The following is an 18,755-nucleotide window of genomic DNA, read 5'->3' as shown; positions in this document are numbered from 1 at the left end:
TGAAGCTTTTTTTATGCACCAAGATATGGATGAGCTGGATGATGTAGATTAGTGGGTTGCACTCAAACCACGTTTCAGCATGTTCTTCTTTCAAAAGTGGAACAAATAGATAATAATAGACAAGCTGATAACCCTGGGCGAGGGAGGCTCTAGGCGCAGCACAACTACTCTTCAAAATAGCACCCAGCACGACAAGCGGATATCTAGGCTTCGACTGCAATGAGGCTCGCCTGCTCTACAGCAAGCATTGATTTTGGTGATATAGTATTGCTGAGAGCGGTATAATGTGAATACGAGAAAAAAGAAGCAATATGGCAATAGGCAAGCTGAAGACGTATTGTTCTTTTCAAACCTTTTGACGCCCGTTTTAGCTGGACATCTCTGGGGGGGTCAGTTTTGTAATTCGGACCTGTGCATGGGGCTAGGTTGATTTATTTCAGAGCCCAAATCGGAGACTCGCCTCCAGCCAGCTAGGCACCAGTCCAACGGCGAAATGTCCGCTGTTTCGGCCCAAATAGCTCTGAAACGTATACAGATAACACGTTTCAGACATGCATCAAAGCTATGGTTCGCCAGCGAAAATCGCCCCCGAATGTCATGGTGGAAAGGAAAGAGTGCGAATTGCTTTGGTAGGCTGAAGCAGGAAGACCACTCGTTTATGCAGTATGAAACCGGCAAAAACGGTAGGTGCTCCCTAAGTCAGGGCTGAATTCACAGTTTCAACCTATTCCTCTCATTATTCCAGACCCTCCTTGTTTGCTATCTCTGAGATGCCCGCTAAGACTCCGTATCTCTAGATCGGAGGCATCCGTTTTGCCAAAATACATGAAAACCACAATACCGGTATTGCTACCTTCAGAGATGGCTGCCCTCCCTCCCTCCCTCCCTCTCACTCCCTCACTCACCCACCCACTCACGTTCTTACTCACTCATTCACTCCCTCTTTTACGCTCTCACTCAGTTCCTCGTTACTCACCCACTCACCCACTCACTTCCTCACTCACCCACTAATCCACTCACTCACCCACTAATCCACTCACTCACCTACTTCACCCCTCCTCTCATACTCAATGAGCTCATATTATTAGGGGCGTCATATTGGTAGAAAACCATGGATGACAATCCACAGCCCTAGCGACAGGTTCATAACACACCAAGTTGCAACGGGCAAAATCTTTATGTATTGCTATGCTTGGCTGTGGCTGTATACAGGCCATTGGTGACACTTACTAACAGATGAATGTACACCCGACCAGCAGCGAGCATAGCAGAGCTCCCCACTCGACGGTTCCGTCACAAACTCCAGCGAACACAGTAAGAGGGTATATAACATTAGAGTTCAACCTTTAAAACGTTATATACTAAGCCGCGCAAAAGTCCGGCGAACGTCAGGATTTTATCGTGTACGAAGTTGCGATTCTAAGCTACAGAACCTGTCAGTAGCGATGCTGGCGTCGAATGCTTCCTTCTGCGGGCGTCTACAGCGGGTGGAATAAATGAGCATCCACCCGCCAAAACACAGAAAATGTATCGATTACGGCAACATACAAACATTAAGTCAAAATTGAAGTTGAAGTCCATTTCTTCTTAGTACTTGGTGTGCCCACCAAGGCTGGCTCGCACAGCCCTCGGTCGCTTCGGCATTGAGAAGATGCACTTCTTGACAACATTATCGTCAATATTTGCCCAAATACGACGTAATTTGATCTTCAAGTCATCAATTGAGGAGGCCGGGGTACGATTTAGCTCGCGCTTCATGATGAACCATAGATTTTCGATCGGGTTAAGGTCCGGACTCTGTGGAGGATTTCCAAGGGATATCAGTCGTAGTTCCCGCAAACAGCTAGCGGTTAATTTAGCGCTGTGTGCCGGAGCATTGTCCTGCACGAATAATGTCTCGCCTTTCAGCCCGAGAAACTGCTTCGTGACAGGGACGTTTTCGCGAAGAAAACGCCAGCAGTAATCTCCAGTGACAGATTCCTCGCAAAAATGCAATCTACCAACACCTTTAGCTGTTATGGAGCCCCAAACCATAAACGACTTACGAATGGATTTGAATGTGGCAAGACGCACCTAGTATCAAACGCCTCGCGAGGACGCCGCCACACCGATACCCGTCCAGATGCTCCATGCAGCTCAACACAGGCCTCATCGCTAAAAAGCACCCTCTTCTAGAAGTTCGTTTGTCACTCTTTTAAACTTGTTCGCATAGCCGAGGCGGAGTTGGCGGTATCTTGGACTCAGATATGGCTTCTTGCGGGTGGACCTGCCGTGAGGACCCGCTTCGTGAATGCGGTCGTGCACTAGGTCTCCAGACACGGGTCTGTTAATTCCCTTTGAGACTTGAGCTGCGATGGATTCCGCATTAACGAGGCGGTTCTTCTCGACCTCCCTCACGATACAGCGGTCATGACGGAGGTCGGTATGATGAGGTCGGCCTGGACGGGGTTTAAGCTTGACGTGGCCGTGCTTCTTCTGGTACCGGATGATCGACTGCACGCTCGATCGCGGAATGTCTAGGTGACTGCTCATCGTGCGTGTACTGGTGCCGCCCGCCCACTTCTTGACTACACGAGTGCAGATGTCTTGTGAGTACTGGCGCCTTGCCGTACGTGGAGGTGCGCGCGCTATTGCCACGCCTAGCAAGGTCAAAGGAGAAGTGAGAGGGCTGTAAGCGCGGCAACCAACAACCAGGATGATCCCATGCGCAACACTCGTGCAACATTTATAATTTCAATACAAAAACTTTCTTTTTGAGAGATTTGCTCACTTAACACAATGCAAAAAACTGACGCTGCCGTTTTGATTGACGGAAACTTAGTGGATTCCGCCAATTAGCGGCAAGCGATCCCCCAGGCGAAAAAGAGATGATTCTGCATTCGTTCCTGTTCGACTGACTGCGATTGACTGCACATCAAACAATTCTGATGCAACTCTTAACCAGCAACGTGATTAAATACGTGACTGAACCTCACTACTAGTATACCGGAAGGTCGCGTTCCAGCAACGGTGCGCATTAAACGGATCCGTAATTTAAATAAATGACCGATTAAAAGTGACCAAATCGTTTTATAGGGGTTTCGGAAGGTACCCACTGCAGATTGCAGAGGACAGTTGACCAAGACACCGAAATTCCCGCGATTGCATTCAAACGGTAGCACGGAACTAGCAACGAATCAAGAGCCTAGTTTACCGAGGTCTCCACGCCAGTTTGTCTAAAAGTCATGCCTAGTGGATAGCTAGATTACTCTGCAGATATAGCTGGCTTCAATTTAAGGAGGATAGGGGCTCTAGCTGGTGCGATCGCCGTTTGGCCGCAGGCGATTTGAGCGGACTAGTACTAGACGTGGTCGTATCGGCTGTCGAATTTCCACGATAAACGCCATTGCCAGTCAATCGTCGGTGGGCAGGAGTGTTGCTATTTGTTGTAGCTTGACGGGCCTGTGTAAGTGTCGACTGTCCACCAGTATTAAGTCTTCCACCCAATCTCAAAACATCTTCTGTTGAGCCCTCCGGAGCAGTCTCGGGGCGAAGTTTTGGTAGTTCGTCACCACTGTAAGCAGATGAAGCCATACTGCTACTTCCTGGGGTGGGCGTGACCGCCCTCCTACCTGCGAGTTCATACTCCACGTTTATCCGCACTTTCTCCGGCTTCGGGTCGGCCAGCAACTGAAACCACCCCAATACTGCGTCTGAGCTACACATTCGTGGCGGAGCCAAAGTCGAGCTGTGTCCTGGTTGCTGCTGCCTCGTGATGGCCTTCGGCGATAGAGGTGCGCTTGATCCCAGCAATTTCCCACCCGTTTTGCTCTGTTGTGTCGACAAGTCTTTCCGACTCCCGCTTTCATCATCGCTAGCATCTGAGTAAGAGTCTTCCCCCTGATCTTCCCCCGGCAGGCCACCAGATACCGATCCAAGCGAGAACCCGCTGTCAGCACGAATCGCTGTCGTTGAGCGACTACTACCCACTTCAATCTCGGGCCACGAAGCCAGGTCAGTAATAAGCACTTTGCACCAGTCAGGTGGAGCACCGCGCTGTTCAACCGCTCGATTTGAAGTCCGCAGCAGCGTCACCGACTCGGTCCCTGCTGTAGGAGGGTTCGCGATTGCGTACAGATTTGTCGACACACTAATCAGTAAGTCGTGCTGATGCGAGTCTGCCAGAGTCGCTATCGCAGCTACAATTCCCTCTTGAACCACCTTATCAACGTGTGGCTCATCCCAGTCAGCAGCGTTTGCAGTAGCAGCTGCAGTAGCCGCTGCTGGGTCGGAACTGTTGGTTTGCTGTGTTGGAACGGGTGGCGGTGGCTGCGTAGCTAGCGCTTGCAGAGCCAAGGCGCACACATGCCGCTTAAAAGGTATAGCCGCGTTTGTTCCGAGTCTCAAGAGCACTTTCACGGCGTCGTTCTTGATAAGCTGCCTCTTGCTGCGGCGCAAACGTGCCAAATTGTAAAGCGCCACCACTACGTGCTCCCGCGTCTGAGTGTTCGTTGACTGCGATAGAGTCAACACGATAGGCACCAAAGCAGACTGCGAGGTCAGTCTCTGGCTTCGGATATCTTCCGCCTTGCTCGTAGTGCCACAACCGCCATCACTTCTACTATCACTGTCCATCGATGGGGCCCCCGCTGTTGACGTAGATGGTAGAGGCTCTTGACGTGACAAATTCCGAATCACCACCATGCAGTGCAGCGCAAACGCCTCGCCACGCACGCCTATCAGACCCTTGAAAGGTGCGCGCGGATCTCCAGCGTTGGTCGCACACAATAACGCGAGTGCATCCAGAGCTCCATCACGCAGCATCCCGTCGTGACACCGTGAATGCATGGACAAATTACTCAGGGACGTAACTATGTTCATGCAGGCCACATTCTCTTCAGCTCGTGTTGTCGATCCGTCCATCGCCCCCTTTGCAATTGCTGCCAGTGCCCGGACAATGCCGTCTTTCACAAGTCGCTCTTCATACGACACCCCGCCCGTATTGATTGCCGTGTTTCCAGTTGGCCCAGCATTGAGTTTAGCGAGAGAGCAAATCATATCGGTAGCCACACGTAGGGTTGAAGCTTCAGAAGCCATTGCTGGACTTGTGAGAAGCGCCGCTAGAGTCGGAAGCCCATTGCAAGCGATGAACTTACGCTGATTCAGTTCGAGCGAGAAGAGATTGCGGAGTGTAAACACACACGCGCAATTCGTCTCAACGCAGATGGAGGAGGGCGAGGCAGTGGATGACCCACCGCCCACTGGAGATGAACCAGTCTTGTTCTTCCCACCTTTCATGGCATCATTGAGCACACTCACGACACCGGAGGCAGCATCGTTGGTTATAACATGTATAGCCACAGAAGATGCACTGAGGTTGGCAAGGGTCTTGGCCGCATACTTCCGCACATCCCTACTCTCAGACTTGAGCTCCGCTACCAAGATTCCCAGCACGTTACTCTCGTCTTGAACAAGTATCTCAGCGACGCGGGATTCTGTAGCGCACGACAAATTGTACAGCACATTGGCGACGTACAGCTTCATTTCTGGATCGCGAACCTTCGCAAGGTTCTTTAGAACACCCAAGACGCCCTCTTGAAGCATTTGTAGCTCGACGTGCATGATGGCACTAACCCCTCCCGCAGAACTCTTGTCCTCTCCACTTTCGATCGCGCCTCTCGCAGCAGTACTATTGGTACCGAAGGTGCCAGAAGCGCTCGAGAGGTTACTGAAAATGCCAACCATAAGCCGCTTCATGGTCTTGTTCAAATCGGCTTGGTACATCTTCGCAAGTATTCGCACGAGCTCCATTTCCAGTAACTGTGCCGTCTTCTTTGAGTCCAGCGAGATATTGTACAGCGCACGAAGTGCCAAGTCTCGGATCGAATCACTCTCAAGCCGTGCAAGCTTCAGCAGCGCATAGAGAACTCCATCACGCATGAGCTGGTCGCGTGCGTCTTCGTGGGTAAGTAGATTAAACAGGGCCTTGGCGCAGATCCCCTTGGTTTGAGGACTGTTCACTCGTAGCAGAGTGATGACGATGAAGTCATCGACAGTGGCGTCGCGCCACACCCGCGACAGGGGTTTACCTTTTGCGCGTGTGGGTCTCTCCGCTGCCAAGTTACACAGTGCAATTGCCGCACAGACCTGAGCCTCGTGTATACCCGTGCGCATGACCATATTCAGAGCTGGCGGGATGTCAGCGTGCTCTGCCAAGAGCCTTGGCCCTTGAGGCCCTGCCAACGCCACTTTGGCGATCGTAAGCGCAGTTCGCCGAGCAGTTCGCTGCTGCAAGATCACCGTCGACTTGGACAACCGCGAGTTTTTCGAGGCTGATTGCGTCGCCAGCAGCAGAAGACACGCGAAAAATGCCGGCGCGTCAACCGGACCGGGTGCAGAGCCCGTGGGCCCCGCTGGTGCAGGGCTTCCGCTGCAGAGCTCATGCATTTTGTAGACAATTTGCGAGGAAGCATACTGGGCCTTGATAACGCTTCGATCAGTGAGCGCGTCACGTGGTCGCTGGTCGGCAGCCGAGACTATTAGAAAGTGCTGGATGGCCTCAAGCACACCGTCGTCGAGAAGCGATTGGTGTCTGGCTGTGTGCGATGCGAGGTGGGAAAGCGTTGCCAAGCAGGTCAACCAGATTGAATAAATCGTGGCCGGCGCCTCAGCCGAGCTTGGTTTCCGTAAAACACGCACGAGTAGTCCAACAGCACCCTCGTAGTAAAGGAGCTCGTGGTTCTCTGCTCGCGACGATAAGTGATGCAAAAAGCTGATACAAACTCCGCAAAGTTCAGCATTAGCCAAATTTCTCGATGCAAATGCCAACATCGTCGGGATAGCGCCAACTTGATCGCTGGTTTCCTTCCCATCAAAACGCTTCTGAGTAGCCTCCGCTAGCCGCGTTTTCATTCCCGGGTCCTTTGCTAGCCCTAGCATTGCATATACACAAGCTTTCTGGATTTCCTTGCTGCTGTTGCTAGCACCAGGTGCAGTCGTCTCTTCGTTGCGAATGAGATCCAGAAATGCAGGAACAACACCTGCGTCGACTAATGCCTGGAAGTTTGCAGGGTGAAGCAGTAGGTTGCTCAACGCTGTCACACAGTCCAATTTCAGTAACAAAGCAGCAACGCGTTTATCTTCCTGGGTGCCCGCAGCTCTGTCGTTTTGGTCTTGAGTTTGGGTATCACCCGAGACTGGCACATCCGGAGCTTGCAATAACCCTAGGAAAATGGGTACCGCTCCATCCTGAACTAACGTCGGACGGCACCGATCATCCAATGCCAGGTTTGCGAGTGCCACAACAACGAATTTCTCAGTTTCAGCATCGATACATCCGCTCTGGAGGGGTAAAGCACCAGCGGACACGCGACGATCACCAGCATTTGAAGTAGACTCGTCTTCACTGTAGTCATCGTCAACATATCCGTCATTTCGAAGAATGCTTAAAAGCTTCGGAATGAAGCCTGAATTGCGTATGCGAATTTGAAGCCTCGGGTTGCAACAGACCATCGCGATGGCATTGACGCAGTTCTTGCGAATCGAACAAAGGAGAGAAGTCACAGCTGCCTCACCTTCGGCGCTATCCACGTCAGAGTTAACCGCCTTTTGCATCTGGCGAAGTTCCACTCCAACGTTAGCGAGGATATCCGACAAAATGTTCAGTGCACTGTTTTTCGTAAACGAATCCTGGTTAGTCTTCACCGCCGCCAAGTTGCACAGTGCGCACGTAATGGTTTCCAAAAGGGTAAGCTGCATCGGCTTCATCGCTACGCTTGCCAGAACTTCTAGCGCGCCTATTGCCCCTTCATCCACAATTACGCCACGCGTTGTAGGAAGAATGGAGAGATTCAGCAGTGCTTGGGCACATATATTGTGCGTCGCGGTGTCTCCATGCCTCGCCAGCACGACAATCGTGTTTAACAGAGCGTCGGACGTGACAGCGCGAGGGACGCCGGACAAATTGACGAGAGCTAGCACACAGAGTAGTTTTACGTCATTTGGTGCAGCCAGCGGTGATGTCACGGTTGTAGTCACTGTCGCCATAATCTGCGAGAGGGCAGTCACTACACCCTCATGCACCATGGCAAAGTGGTGAGTTTCATCGATAGTGAAGCGTAGTAACGCACGGGCGCACAAAGCTTTCACCGTTGGGTGAGGGGTATGAACAAGATCCAGCAGCGCTGCAACGACGCTTTCGTCAATCATTTTGGCATAGAAATCCAGAGTTGCTTGTGGCGGTGCCATCGCCAGCAGTGAAGATGACGACAACTGAGTTTGAGCCTTCTTCACCGGGGTGGACAGAGGAGAAAGTGGGCCGGGGACGTAATGAGTGAGGTTTAATATCGCAGCAGCAGCGTACAGACGAATGGCTGGATCATCCTGCTTCAGCACGCTGGAAAGGGTGAAGAGTGCTCCTTCTCGGAGCAGCTGTGCCTCGTAGCCCTTGTGGCACGAAATGCTATAGAGACCCTCGACGGATTTGAGTTTCATATCTTTGGTCAAAAGTGCAGTGTTCACGGTGGCGCCGGTGAGAATGGGCGTCAGCGTCACCGACGGCATCTGGCTCATCAACTCCTTCTCACTCTCCTTCTCGCTCGCTGTAGGGGCACCAGGACCCTTATGCTTGCTGTTAGTATCAGGAGACCCCAGTAGCAAACGATTCAAAGGAGTTGGTGCCGATGCCGAGGTGGTCAGAAGATCATGGCAGGGGTTGTGACTTTCAGATTGGAAGCGGGACTTATCGATCCGTGACAAATAGATCAGTCCCTCATCGTAGTCACCACGCTGGTAAAACAAATCACCGCCGAAGTTTTTCTTCTTGGCAGCAGCCACCGCTTGCTCTCTGTCGTCATCCTCACCGTCATGGTCCTCTGCGCCGCCACCACCAAAGAACATCGTAAAGTCTCGAAGTTTGCCAGGACTTCCATCATCAGCGCCGCTCGACGTTTTGCTACGATATTTGTCCTGGGCCTCCTGTCGCCTCTTTTTGTTGGCCTCTTCGCTCTTTATGTGCTGTAATAGCGCTCGAACAAGGTCGTCTTTGTCCGGATGGTCGCGCCAAAACCCGCGCTGCCGGTGAAGTTTCCAGTGCTTGACGAGCTCTTTCAGCTCCTCCAGGCGAATGGGGGAATTGTGCGGGTCTCGATTGCGCGGAAAGAGGTTGTACTTGATGAGGTACACCCTCAACCCATCGATTTCCTGGTCGCGGCGTAGCGCTGCCAACCGCTGCTCCATATTCACAGCACATTTCGGCGGGTTGATAGTCATGATGCCCCCGTTCCGCAGAGGCGGCCAAAGTTCAGAGTGTTGTTGCCTCTTCTTGGTCCTTCCGGAGCCTATTTCTGCCGAGAACCGAAGCACCGTTGCAAAAACTTCTTGACGCCAAAAATGGCGAGGTCTGCTAACTGGGCAAGAAGGGCCCAAGACACAACACGACACGTACCGTCTTCAATTCATCGGCAGACACAAGCGTCAGTGGTGAGGACCATACAAGATGATTTTTCATGCATCCTTGCATTTAGGGGCTAATTACAACTGCCACATTTCAGTCGCTCAAGCTTGCTGTTGCTTTTTCTTGCGCGGCTTGGGCGACGGCGTCAGGTCCACGACGTAGAAAAGTTTCTCTGACATGTGGTACGACCGCTTGTCGCCGTCATCGTAGGCCACGAAGTGCTCGTACGTGTCCTCGTTAAACTGCTGAACAGTACCTTCATACCACTTGTCCTTGGCCCATTTCACGCGCACGCGTTTGCCCACGAGACGTTGCGGATTGTCGTCACTATCGTAGAAGGTTTCTACAACGGCTTCCGCGTCTAAGATGCTGCGGATACGCGGTAACAACTTCGTGATGGAGCGGTCAATCGCCTTGATGAGCCCTGAGCTCGTTACGCTCACGTTCACCCACGACGACGTACTGTTGGGCTTGACCAACACGGTTTTGCGCTGTTGCAGGTACCCCTCAACGCCGCGGTGGGCCACTAGCCACTTCTCCATCCACACGCAGCTCTGGTGGTTGTCTCGCAACCATTGCGTCACACCACCGTGGCGTTTGGCGAGCCTTGCTAGCATATCAAGTGACGTCTCCGTGGCCTTATAGTACCGCTGCTGTGACGCCATCACGGCAAGTAGCTTGGTGAGACCATCTGCGAGACGTTCCGTAGCCAGCGAGTCTCGAATCTTCAGCAACGAGTTGAGTGTTCGGAAGTATGGTTTGACATCATGGTGATCCTCCACTTCAATGCCATGCATGATCTTGTCCAAGAATGCCGCAGTGGCGCGCCGACTTTCCCAACAAAGATGACTCACAATCTGCTCCAGTGGTTTTGTTTCCTTGGTGTAGTGATTCGCACGTTGTGTGAGCAAGGTAACGAAGCGTTCATTAAGAAGCACGTCATGGTCTGCTGGTGTGAGATCCACATGATCGTGCACCATGTTAGCCGGGAGAATCAATGGGTGCTCAGCGTTCGAATCAACGTCCATTGCCGGGGGTAAGCTGCAGCGAATCAGCACCGATAGTAGCTTCAGTATCGTAACGCTCAGGTCAATACGCTTGAGAATCTGCTTCGGTTTGTGCTTCTTCAGCTGCAACTGAAGCAGAGGCTGGGTGCTCCCGAGACCAGTGAGAAGTGCTACAATCGCACCCACGACGCTGTTCACCACGAGGAAAGATCCTTCATTACGCCCCGTCTGGACAAAGTCGTACATTGTGAGGAAGTACTGGCGATGATGGTGGACAGGGACCGAGAGCAATGCTGGCATCAGCTGAATCAGGAAGAACATGAACTCAAAAGAGGCGGGCAAATGCTTCTTTCCGCCGCGACTATTCCCGGAAGCGCTTCGCCGCTCTCCATCTGCCTCCTCTTCGAACTCCGTGTTCGACGTAGTTACGATTGCTTCGGAGAGCACGTTTGCCATCAACTCGCGGACCTCGCGGTGCTCGTTAAATACTAACAGCTCCAGAAGTAGTGACTCGTTCGCCTCCATAGTCGATAAGAACCAGCGACAGCCACCAACGTCCGAGTGGTACAGCGACTGGAGAATGAGACGCCATTCCAGAACCTTGCTCACATCACCACCCTGCCACAGAGTGCCAAATACAAACTTGGTTGCTACTTGCAACGCTTCAAACTGCACCTCCACCGGCTCAAAACGCGGCATCACGGCCATATTCTTGGCGCTTTCTAGACCCACGAGACAAGATCGCAGGAGATTGTACGTAAATTTCAGACACCGGGTGTCGTACAGGTATCTTTTTCGCCAGAACAATCGGTTCTCCATGGCAATGAGTTTGCGGATCGGCTCTGGTGCAATCACCTGGACTACATTGCGCAAATGTGCCAAACGGACTGACGCTCTCCTCTTCAATCTTGAGCAAAACGCCGCCACTAGGACAGCGCTGGAGAAGCTAACACAAGGAGCATCCTCGTCATTGACAACGTGGAGCTCAGGAGACACTCGAGCGTAAAACAGCATAAAGCTGCTGCGGTTTTTCATCTTGCTTGGTTGAGGAGAACCTTCCCCTTGCGATAGTGATCCAGTACTAGCTGAGCCATGGCGGGTACGCGTTGTTTCCTCACCACCGAAGCACTCTTCTGGAATTTGAGCTGGATCAAATGGGGTTACCAACGTATCGTTAAACTCATACCACTGATTCTTGTCACGTGGTACTTGCTGGTCACGCAGAAATGAGTAGTAGTGCCCTGAGTGCGCCGTACCAAGGTGCACTACAGTTCCCACCAGCTCATACTGAGAATATTCCGGAGCTGTCGTTCTTCCATCGTCCGCGCTATCCGAAGACGTACTCAATCGGACATCGTGACTGGTACCCCCATCGTCGGTTGATGTTGCAGCTCTTTTTCTCTTCTCTTCTTGACCTTCTTTCGTGTACGGATACAAGTCCAACTCGGTAGGGAAATCAAAGCGATCATGGAGCTTGATTTGCTGCATCTTTTCAAAATCAAATTCGAAGCGCTTGAGGTGAATAATCAGATATGCAGGTAGCTTCGAAATCGAGATACGCTTGTGCGTTTCCAGAGTCACCTTTTCGTCTTCCTCAGCGTCATTTTTGACATCACCTTCACTTTTCGAGCCACTGCCTTTTTCCCATGTGTAGCTTACCTTTTCACCTTCAATCCACCCGTCTAGCGACTCTTTCAAGTTCTTTCGGTCGCGAACGGGGACGGAAATGAAGTGGAACGGTTCAAAGCGTTCGCTGTAGCGATCACCCTCCGCGACGAGCTCATTGCTAAACTCGCCACCAAAAAATGTGTTCAGGATATTCTCATCACTGGTATAGTGATCACCACTCCCAGCACTGATACCATTCATTTCGGACTCGATTTGCTGGAAGAAAGACGTGAGAAACTCGCTAGCATCCTGCTGAACATTCACATCCACAGTTTCACCGTCCCAAGTCTTCATGGCGCGAGTGAATGAGCGCGGGTTATAGTAGGGTTTAGCACTGCCTTCCAGATGAGCAAACAACGACTGAAGCTCGTACGTCAGGCTCTTCAGTCCAGATTTTTCACTGCCACCTCCGTTCGATTGAAGGCGTAAGACCTGTCGGCGAAAGCGCGGCATCATGAAGAAACTCTGAATCGTCGAATTCAGGTAGCAAGTGCATCCAAGGTTTTTCAGACCAACGTACTTGGCGCGTTGCAGTAGTTGGTCTTTCGACGATTTTGGGGCCTTTCGCTTTGAAGTGGAGACCACCGAGGTTGCTACAACAGGCACTGGAGGACGCTCTAGAGTGTGCTGGTTCGCCATCTGTGTAAAAAGGGAGCGTAATCCCTCGGTGTTATCGATAGAGAGCTCCGCAAGGAGGTCAAATGCAACTCCTCGGCATGAGTCACTGCGACACTTGGGCTGGCGGAGATAGTACTGTGACGATGAAGATGCTTGGAAATCAATAGCCCCGCCTTCGCTTCCTCCACTTTGAACCTCTCCGTTTGTTTGCTTATCAGGTGTGGCAAATAGACACTCGTGAAAAAGTTCGTTCACGATTCCTTCTTGCTCATGAAGGATTGGCGACACAACCTCGCGTAAGCTGCGTCCATCGCATGGTACATCAAGCAGACCGTCCGCTAACACAGCCGGGATCCGTTTAACGATTGCAAGAAGTGTGGATAGCTGGCCTTCCAGAAGCACGTCTGGTGCTGGCGAAATGACTTGCTTGCTTGCTGCAGGCCCAGCCAGGGACCTATTTCCATCTATGTTACTCTTCCGAGCAGTCAGTGCAGACCCTGCGGCCACCGCATCTTCTTTAATCTCGAAAGCCTTAATTCGACGACACAGGATTTGACAAGACGGGAGTATCGCGAATTTGGTTAGATCTTCTGCGTTGGCAACAAGCAGTGTGAATACATTGTAGTATTCCTCATCGCTCACTGGCCCAGAGTACTCGCCCAGTAGACGCAGGAAATAATTGCAGCATTTCACACGGTCTTCTTGAAGTTTGTTTCTAGTAGTGGATAGGGCAGCAATCGCGTTGGCAGCCTCCAACCGAACAGGCTTAAAGCGGCTTTCCACCAGGGAGCACAAGATGATCCCACCACAACCTTGGTAACTCTCCAAAAGTGCCAGTGCATCTTCCTTCGCCACAAGGCTGCACGTAGCAATACAAGACAGCAGCCTAGTCATTAAATAAGCGTCACTCGGGATATCGTCGATGTTGTCCGGGTCCTCAACTTGTGGGCGAGCATATACTGTAAGCGCGAGTGCTTGTGTAGACATCGATTGATCCTCAGCAGCCATAGGAACCTGCTGTCTGGACGAGTTTGCTTGAGTAGATAAAGTAGCTGCTTTGTCAATAGACTGAAGGCTGCTCAGCGTTTCCAAGAGCTGGCTAATCAACTGCTGGAGGTTTCCTTCGAGAGCATCTCCATTTCCTTCTGCTCGTTTGGACTCCACCAATACAAAATGGCGAAGTAGCTTGAGAAGCTTGGATAAACACATCACAGAAAGAGTTCCTTGGACCAGTAGCTGACGCGGGCCCGACGACAGTACAATTTTTTCGAGTTGAGTTCGACCTCCAAGCTCCAGGAAAGATGCGCTCCACGAATTCACGGTACCAATCAAACCGTCAATCTCACACACACCATTCGCATTGACAGTATGCGCTTTGCCATCCTTTTCATCGTCGTCGTCGTCATCATCATCATCACGCCCGTCACCACAAAGCGCGAATTTCTCCACTAACTCGAGTTGATACAACAGCTTTGGAGGACATTTCGAATCAAGCAGCGCGTCCCACTCAAACGAGCTTGGGGGCTTTCTGATGGACCCATCGATAGCTAGCACACCATTTAATGTACGTGTCTGCTTTTCCATCTCTTCATCCGTTGTGAGCAACTTCAGTACCTTCCAGGCTTCTTCAGCTATTCCATCACCGTAGGATAGCAGGTCAAACAAGAGTCGTATCCAGGTATCATTTCCTGATAGCTCTGTCTTTATCGCGTGCCAGTCGCTTTCAGGGCTGCTGTTGTTTCCGGTAACCCCCACGCCAGCAGCAGCAGCAGCGGCAACCCCAGCTGCTCCGTGAAAGTCTAACACGCTTCGATTCGTGTGACCGCTGGTATCACTTTCCACTTTCGATAACAGAACAGCCTCCACGTAGTTGACTTGCTTAGAAGCCTTGCGCGAAGGAGTTGGGGCTGTTTGTGTCAACGCCAGTCTCGCTGACGAGGAACGTGAAGTCGCGAGGGACGAGTTGAAAACGCGTGCCTTCTCAAGAGTAAATTTCCCATGCCCTTGAGCTGTCAGCTTAGTCTTTGCCGAATTCACAATGCGAACTCGATCGGCGGGGTGGCCGGTGTCCTTTGCGATTCGATCACGTAGTTCTGATACAAGTGAGGTTCGCCTCAAGTGATACCGAAATGGTGCTGCGACTCGACCACCTTGAGTTCGAACATAGACTGTCAGTTCTTCCGGTCCATCAAAAGACCCTCCACCAAGACCTTCTTGTGCTTGGACGACCGATTGATGGAGAAAAGTGCTCAACAGCACTAACAGACGGAGCACCTCTCGAGTCTTCGCCGCATCGATCGGGCTTTTCACTGTCTCCTTTAGCCGCCAGAGGCATCTTTCCACAAAGTCAGCCCACACCTCTCGACGCACGAGCTTCGAGCCCACGTGAAGCTGAAGATAGATCAGGTAATTGGTTGCTTGCTGACTGACAACGTCATTCTCTGCGCGCAGTGCTACGTCATACAGCGTCTCGAGACCCTGTAGGTCCATTGCTTCTACGACAAAAAGGTCAGCATCTTCCCTATCACCCTGTACAGTTCCACCTCGCGAAGAAGTGTTCCCAACGACAGCGGTAGAGGAAATACGCCTGGTGCTGGTGTTAGCAAAGCGAAACAACCGCTCCAATGCCCAAAACGATTCTTTGCTCATCGTCTTCATGTCCAAACGAATCTGAGTAGCACTTCCATTCTGAGAATGCCCAATTAATGACTGGAAAATTTCACCCACCACAGCTTCCGAAAACCCCGTGTGTCCGGAGTACGCTCGATGAACGAAGTTATTGGGGTCGGGGATAACCGTCGTGAACCACGCAAAAAACACCTCTCGTTCGTCCATCGTGCTATCAGGGCCATTAAAGCAATCCCACAGCTGACACACGGCATCAAAAGACAGCTTTAAGTCGGACTTCGTTACAATATATCCGAGAAACGACAAGCGCTTCTGAATACCAGCAAGGTGTGCGGCTTGCGTCGGAGTCTTGGCATCGGAAGGGGCGACGAAATTCTTGATCGCTTCAACAACAACAGACACAATATTATGTGCACTGTTCAGCTCTTTCAGCAGCTCGCTGGACGTTGTGGGAGGAGAATTAGCTCTTGTTAGCGACAAAGTCGAAGCTGCCAATGAGGACGAGCTACCACCACCGTAGCCACCCACGATTCGCTGGAGCAAACTCATGGACGTCTCCACCAGTGTTCCAGATTCGATGTTCTCTGCACACTTGCGGAGATATTCGCTTAGTAGCTGCTGTTGCTCTTTGGCTGATGTGGACGATGAAGACCCCGCAGAAATCCACAGTTTTTGCACATAGTTCAACGAATCGGCAAGTGCCGCTTCAACTTCAGCACGCATCGATCCACGAAGCGCCGGACCACTACTCACTCCACTTCCGTTTGGTGCTTCGGTTTGAAGAATAGCGTTCCAGTACAGGGTACAACACAAGCTCACCACCTTATTGAGCACCTCCACATCTTTTTGAGCGCTCACGCTGAGCTTGTTTTTCGAGCCAGATGCAGCACTCACAAGCGACGTGAGAGACATCTTAAATCCACCCGTTTCAGCATCAACTACGAGCTTGGACGCAATCATGACGACACGTTTGATAAAATTGACGACGAGTTCGTCATAGTCGCTCAGTGGAACTTGAGTCAGCAGCAGCACGACGACGTCCATCAAATCAGCTGAAAGCACTCCGCAAAGAGAGATCAAAATATCAAACACCGTTTTTCTGCCAGAGCGGAGTTGGCTGAGTGCGGTTTTCCACATCAACACAATATGTTGCTCTGTTAAGAGGCTATGCGCCGCAACAAATCCAAATATCTTTTTGGAGCGCTTCAGAATCTCCAGATGTGTCCCTTCTTGAAGGGAGTACTTTGCACAGCTCTCTCGGTCACCTAGGATCACCTCCAGAATATCTGACGCCGTCAACCATTCCACAATATATTTCGTGCGCAACCACTTTGTTACAGGCAGATCACCAGAAGTCGAGGCTTGGTCCGCCGCACTCGATGTACTCGCACTCAAAGACGTCGTGGTACTAATCGATGACGACGAAGTACGCCGCAAACTCAAGCTTGCCTTCCTTTGAAGAGTGTCCTTCCGCTGGGACATCGAAATTAAATCGTTGATGCGCGAAATGCCCAGCAGACGTTGCGACAAGTACGGGCAACAAATGAACTTTTTGGAGAGATCCAAATGAAAAATCTCAATCGCTTCAGCAAATTCAACATCGCATAATGAGGCGGAACCGTCGGTGGCGGTTGACTCGTCAATATCTGACTCAGCGCTGCGACCTCCAAGCAATAATCCGTCTCGGCAAAGCATATCCAAGACACCAACGATGCGATCAATGAGTCCATCGTCGTCCTTGAGCTCCTCTCCATTCATTCGCCTCAACCTCGAAAATGCAGCATTCAAAAACTCTCGAAAGAAATCTTCCGTTTGAACTTCCGTTGTTGAGCGACGTCGAGTCGATGACGAACTACGGCGCCGCTTTTGTTGCGTTAGACATGGCTTCGCTTCGTTGAGGATCGTGCAATAAAGCAACACTTCTGTCAACGCAACGTCTGAATCGGCAAGACGCTGAAGGATGAGGCGAAAGCCTCCTGCTTGTACAAACAGGTCGACATTGTCAATGAAATAAAATGAGCGGCACGGGTGGCGCGTTGGGATCGCAGCCAGCGCGTCCGGGCTCACCAAATACGACGTATACACAAGGCGCTGATACTTTGCTGCCGTGTAGCTTCCAGGATACTTGATGTAGAAAAACATACACGAGTTGTGACCGTTGAGAATCATGCGCAGCAGCGACAACATGTACACCATCACATTGTCTGCATCGTTGCCGAGCATGCATGCCACAACGTTCTTCAGCACATGCTGGTGGAACGTGTTCATCTCGTTCGCTAGATCACTCGAGAGAAACGTACACAGCAGCGACTTTTCGACGAACGGGATGAGCAATCGCGGCAAATACGACTTCTGCTTCTCACGGTCGTAGAAGTACTTGTCGAACTGTTCGCGAGCTTGCTGTAAGTCCTTCATATTGGCATTCCACATACTCCCCTGCTTCCGCGGAAACGGGTACGCCGGCGACATGTACACATTGGTGTGCGTGCCCAGTTTGGCAACCCGATTGCGGCACGTGGACCGCGACAAGAACTCGTCGCGTCCTTTCTTCCACGTCGGGATATGCACGCGGATCTCCGACGCTGAGTGGTGCAGGATCTGCGCCACAGTCCACTTGTTGGACGACAGGTCCTTGACGTCGATCCAGTTGCCTGCCTTCTGGTTCAAAATGGACCACTTGGAGCCCGACAAGTCCTCACTGCCAAGTCTGCGGAAACACAAGTACGTCCGCAACTCCTCTACAGCAACAAAAGCACCACAAAATGTTAGTACTCTCCCAAGAAAATAGCTCTTAAAAACTCAACTACTACTAACCCCCGTCCTCCGAGCAGCTCACCAGCGGCTCCTCCAGGTGCTCGAAGCCCTCGGGCACGTCCTTGAGGTCCCGCACCACGCGGATCTCCTTGAGCGGCAGCAGCTGCTTGGCCTGGGGCGACGCCGGCGCCCTGAACTGTGTCGTCTGGAACCACAGGAAGCGTCCTTTCTGGCGGTCCACCGACTTGTCCAGCTTGGTCCAACTGGCGTCCTCCTGGGGCGGCTGCTCGTCTCCGAGGCACAGCTGCGTGATGGCCTTGGAATCAGACGTCGGAGTCTGAGTCTCGGACGACTGCAGCTTGTACCAGAGGAACGTGTGGGGCGCCACCTCGGCGGCCGCGCCCTCGGCGGTCGTCACGCGGTGGAAGCCGCCCCCCGCCGCCAGCGCGTTGCCGTACGTGACCTCCAGCGCGCCCACGAACTCGTAGTGCATGGCGTCCTTCGGCACTTCTGCGCGGGAATCAGATGCGGAATGGAAGTTCAAGGCTCGTTTTTTGGATGGGAATGATGACATCAGTTTGATGTAGAGTGACACACCAACCTTCAACGAGTCATCGTCGGACTGCAGTCGGTATTAAAGCAGGAAC

At 51.8% G+C, this 18,755-nt stretch overlaps 2 protein-coding genes across 2 annotated transcripts; both read right to left on the bottom strand.

The window, feature by feature from the left end:
- Positions 1–3,488: 3,488 nt before the first annotated feature.
- KRP23_9712 (uncharacterized protein) lies at positions 3,489–9,249 on the bottom strand (the record flags this gene model as incomplete). Its single annotated transcript, XM_067895300.1, has 2 exons — positions 3,489–3,553; positions 3,612–9,249. 2 exons carry the CDS (start codon positions 9,247–9,249, stop codon positions 3,489–3,491), a joined length of 5,703 nt encoding a protein of 1,900 aa, XP_067742901.1.
- Positions 9,250–9,534: 285 nt separating this feature from the next.
- KRP23_9711 (Ubiquitin carboxyl-terminal hydrolase 34) lies at positions 9,535–18,601 on the bottom strand (the record flags this gene model as incomplete). The annotated part of the gene is made up of 2 exons (XM_067895299.1): positions 9,535–18,092; positions 18,169–18,601. 2 exons carry the CDS (start codon positions 18,599–18,601, stop codon positions 9,535–9,537), a joined length of 8,991 nt encoding a protein of 2,996 aa, XP_067742900.1.
- Between the last annotated feature and the right edge of the window lie 154 nt (positions 18,602–18,755).

Source organism: Phytophthora ramorum (genome assembly GCF_020800215.1).
Source record: "Phytophthora ramorum isolate Pr-102 chromosome Unknown Phyram_PR-102_s0008, whole genome shotgun sequence".
In the NCBI taxonomy this organism is placed as follows: domain Eukaryota; phylum Oomycota; class Peronosporomycetes; order Peronosporales; family Peronosporaceae; genus Phytophthora; species Phytophthora ramorum.
Note: the sequence above shows the minus strand (reverse complement) of the source record. Positions and strands in the feature narration are given on the sequence as shown.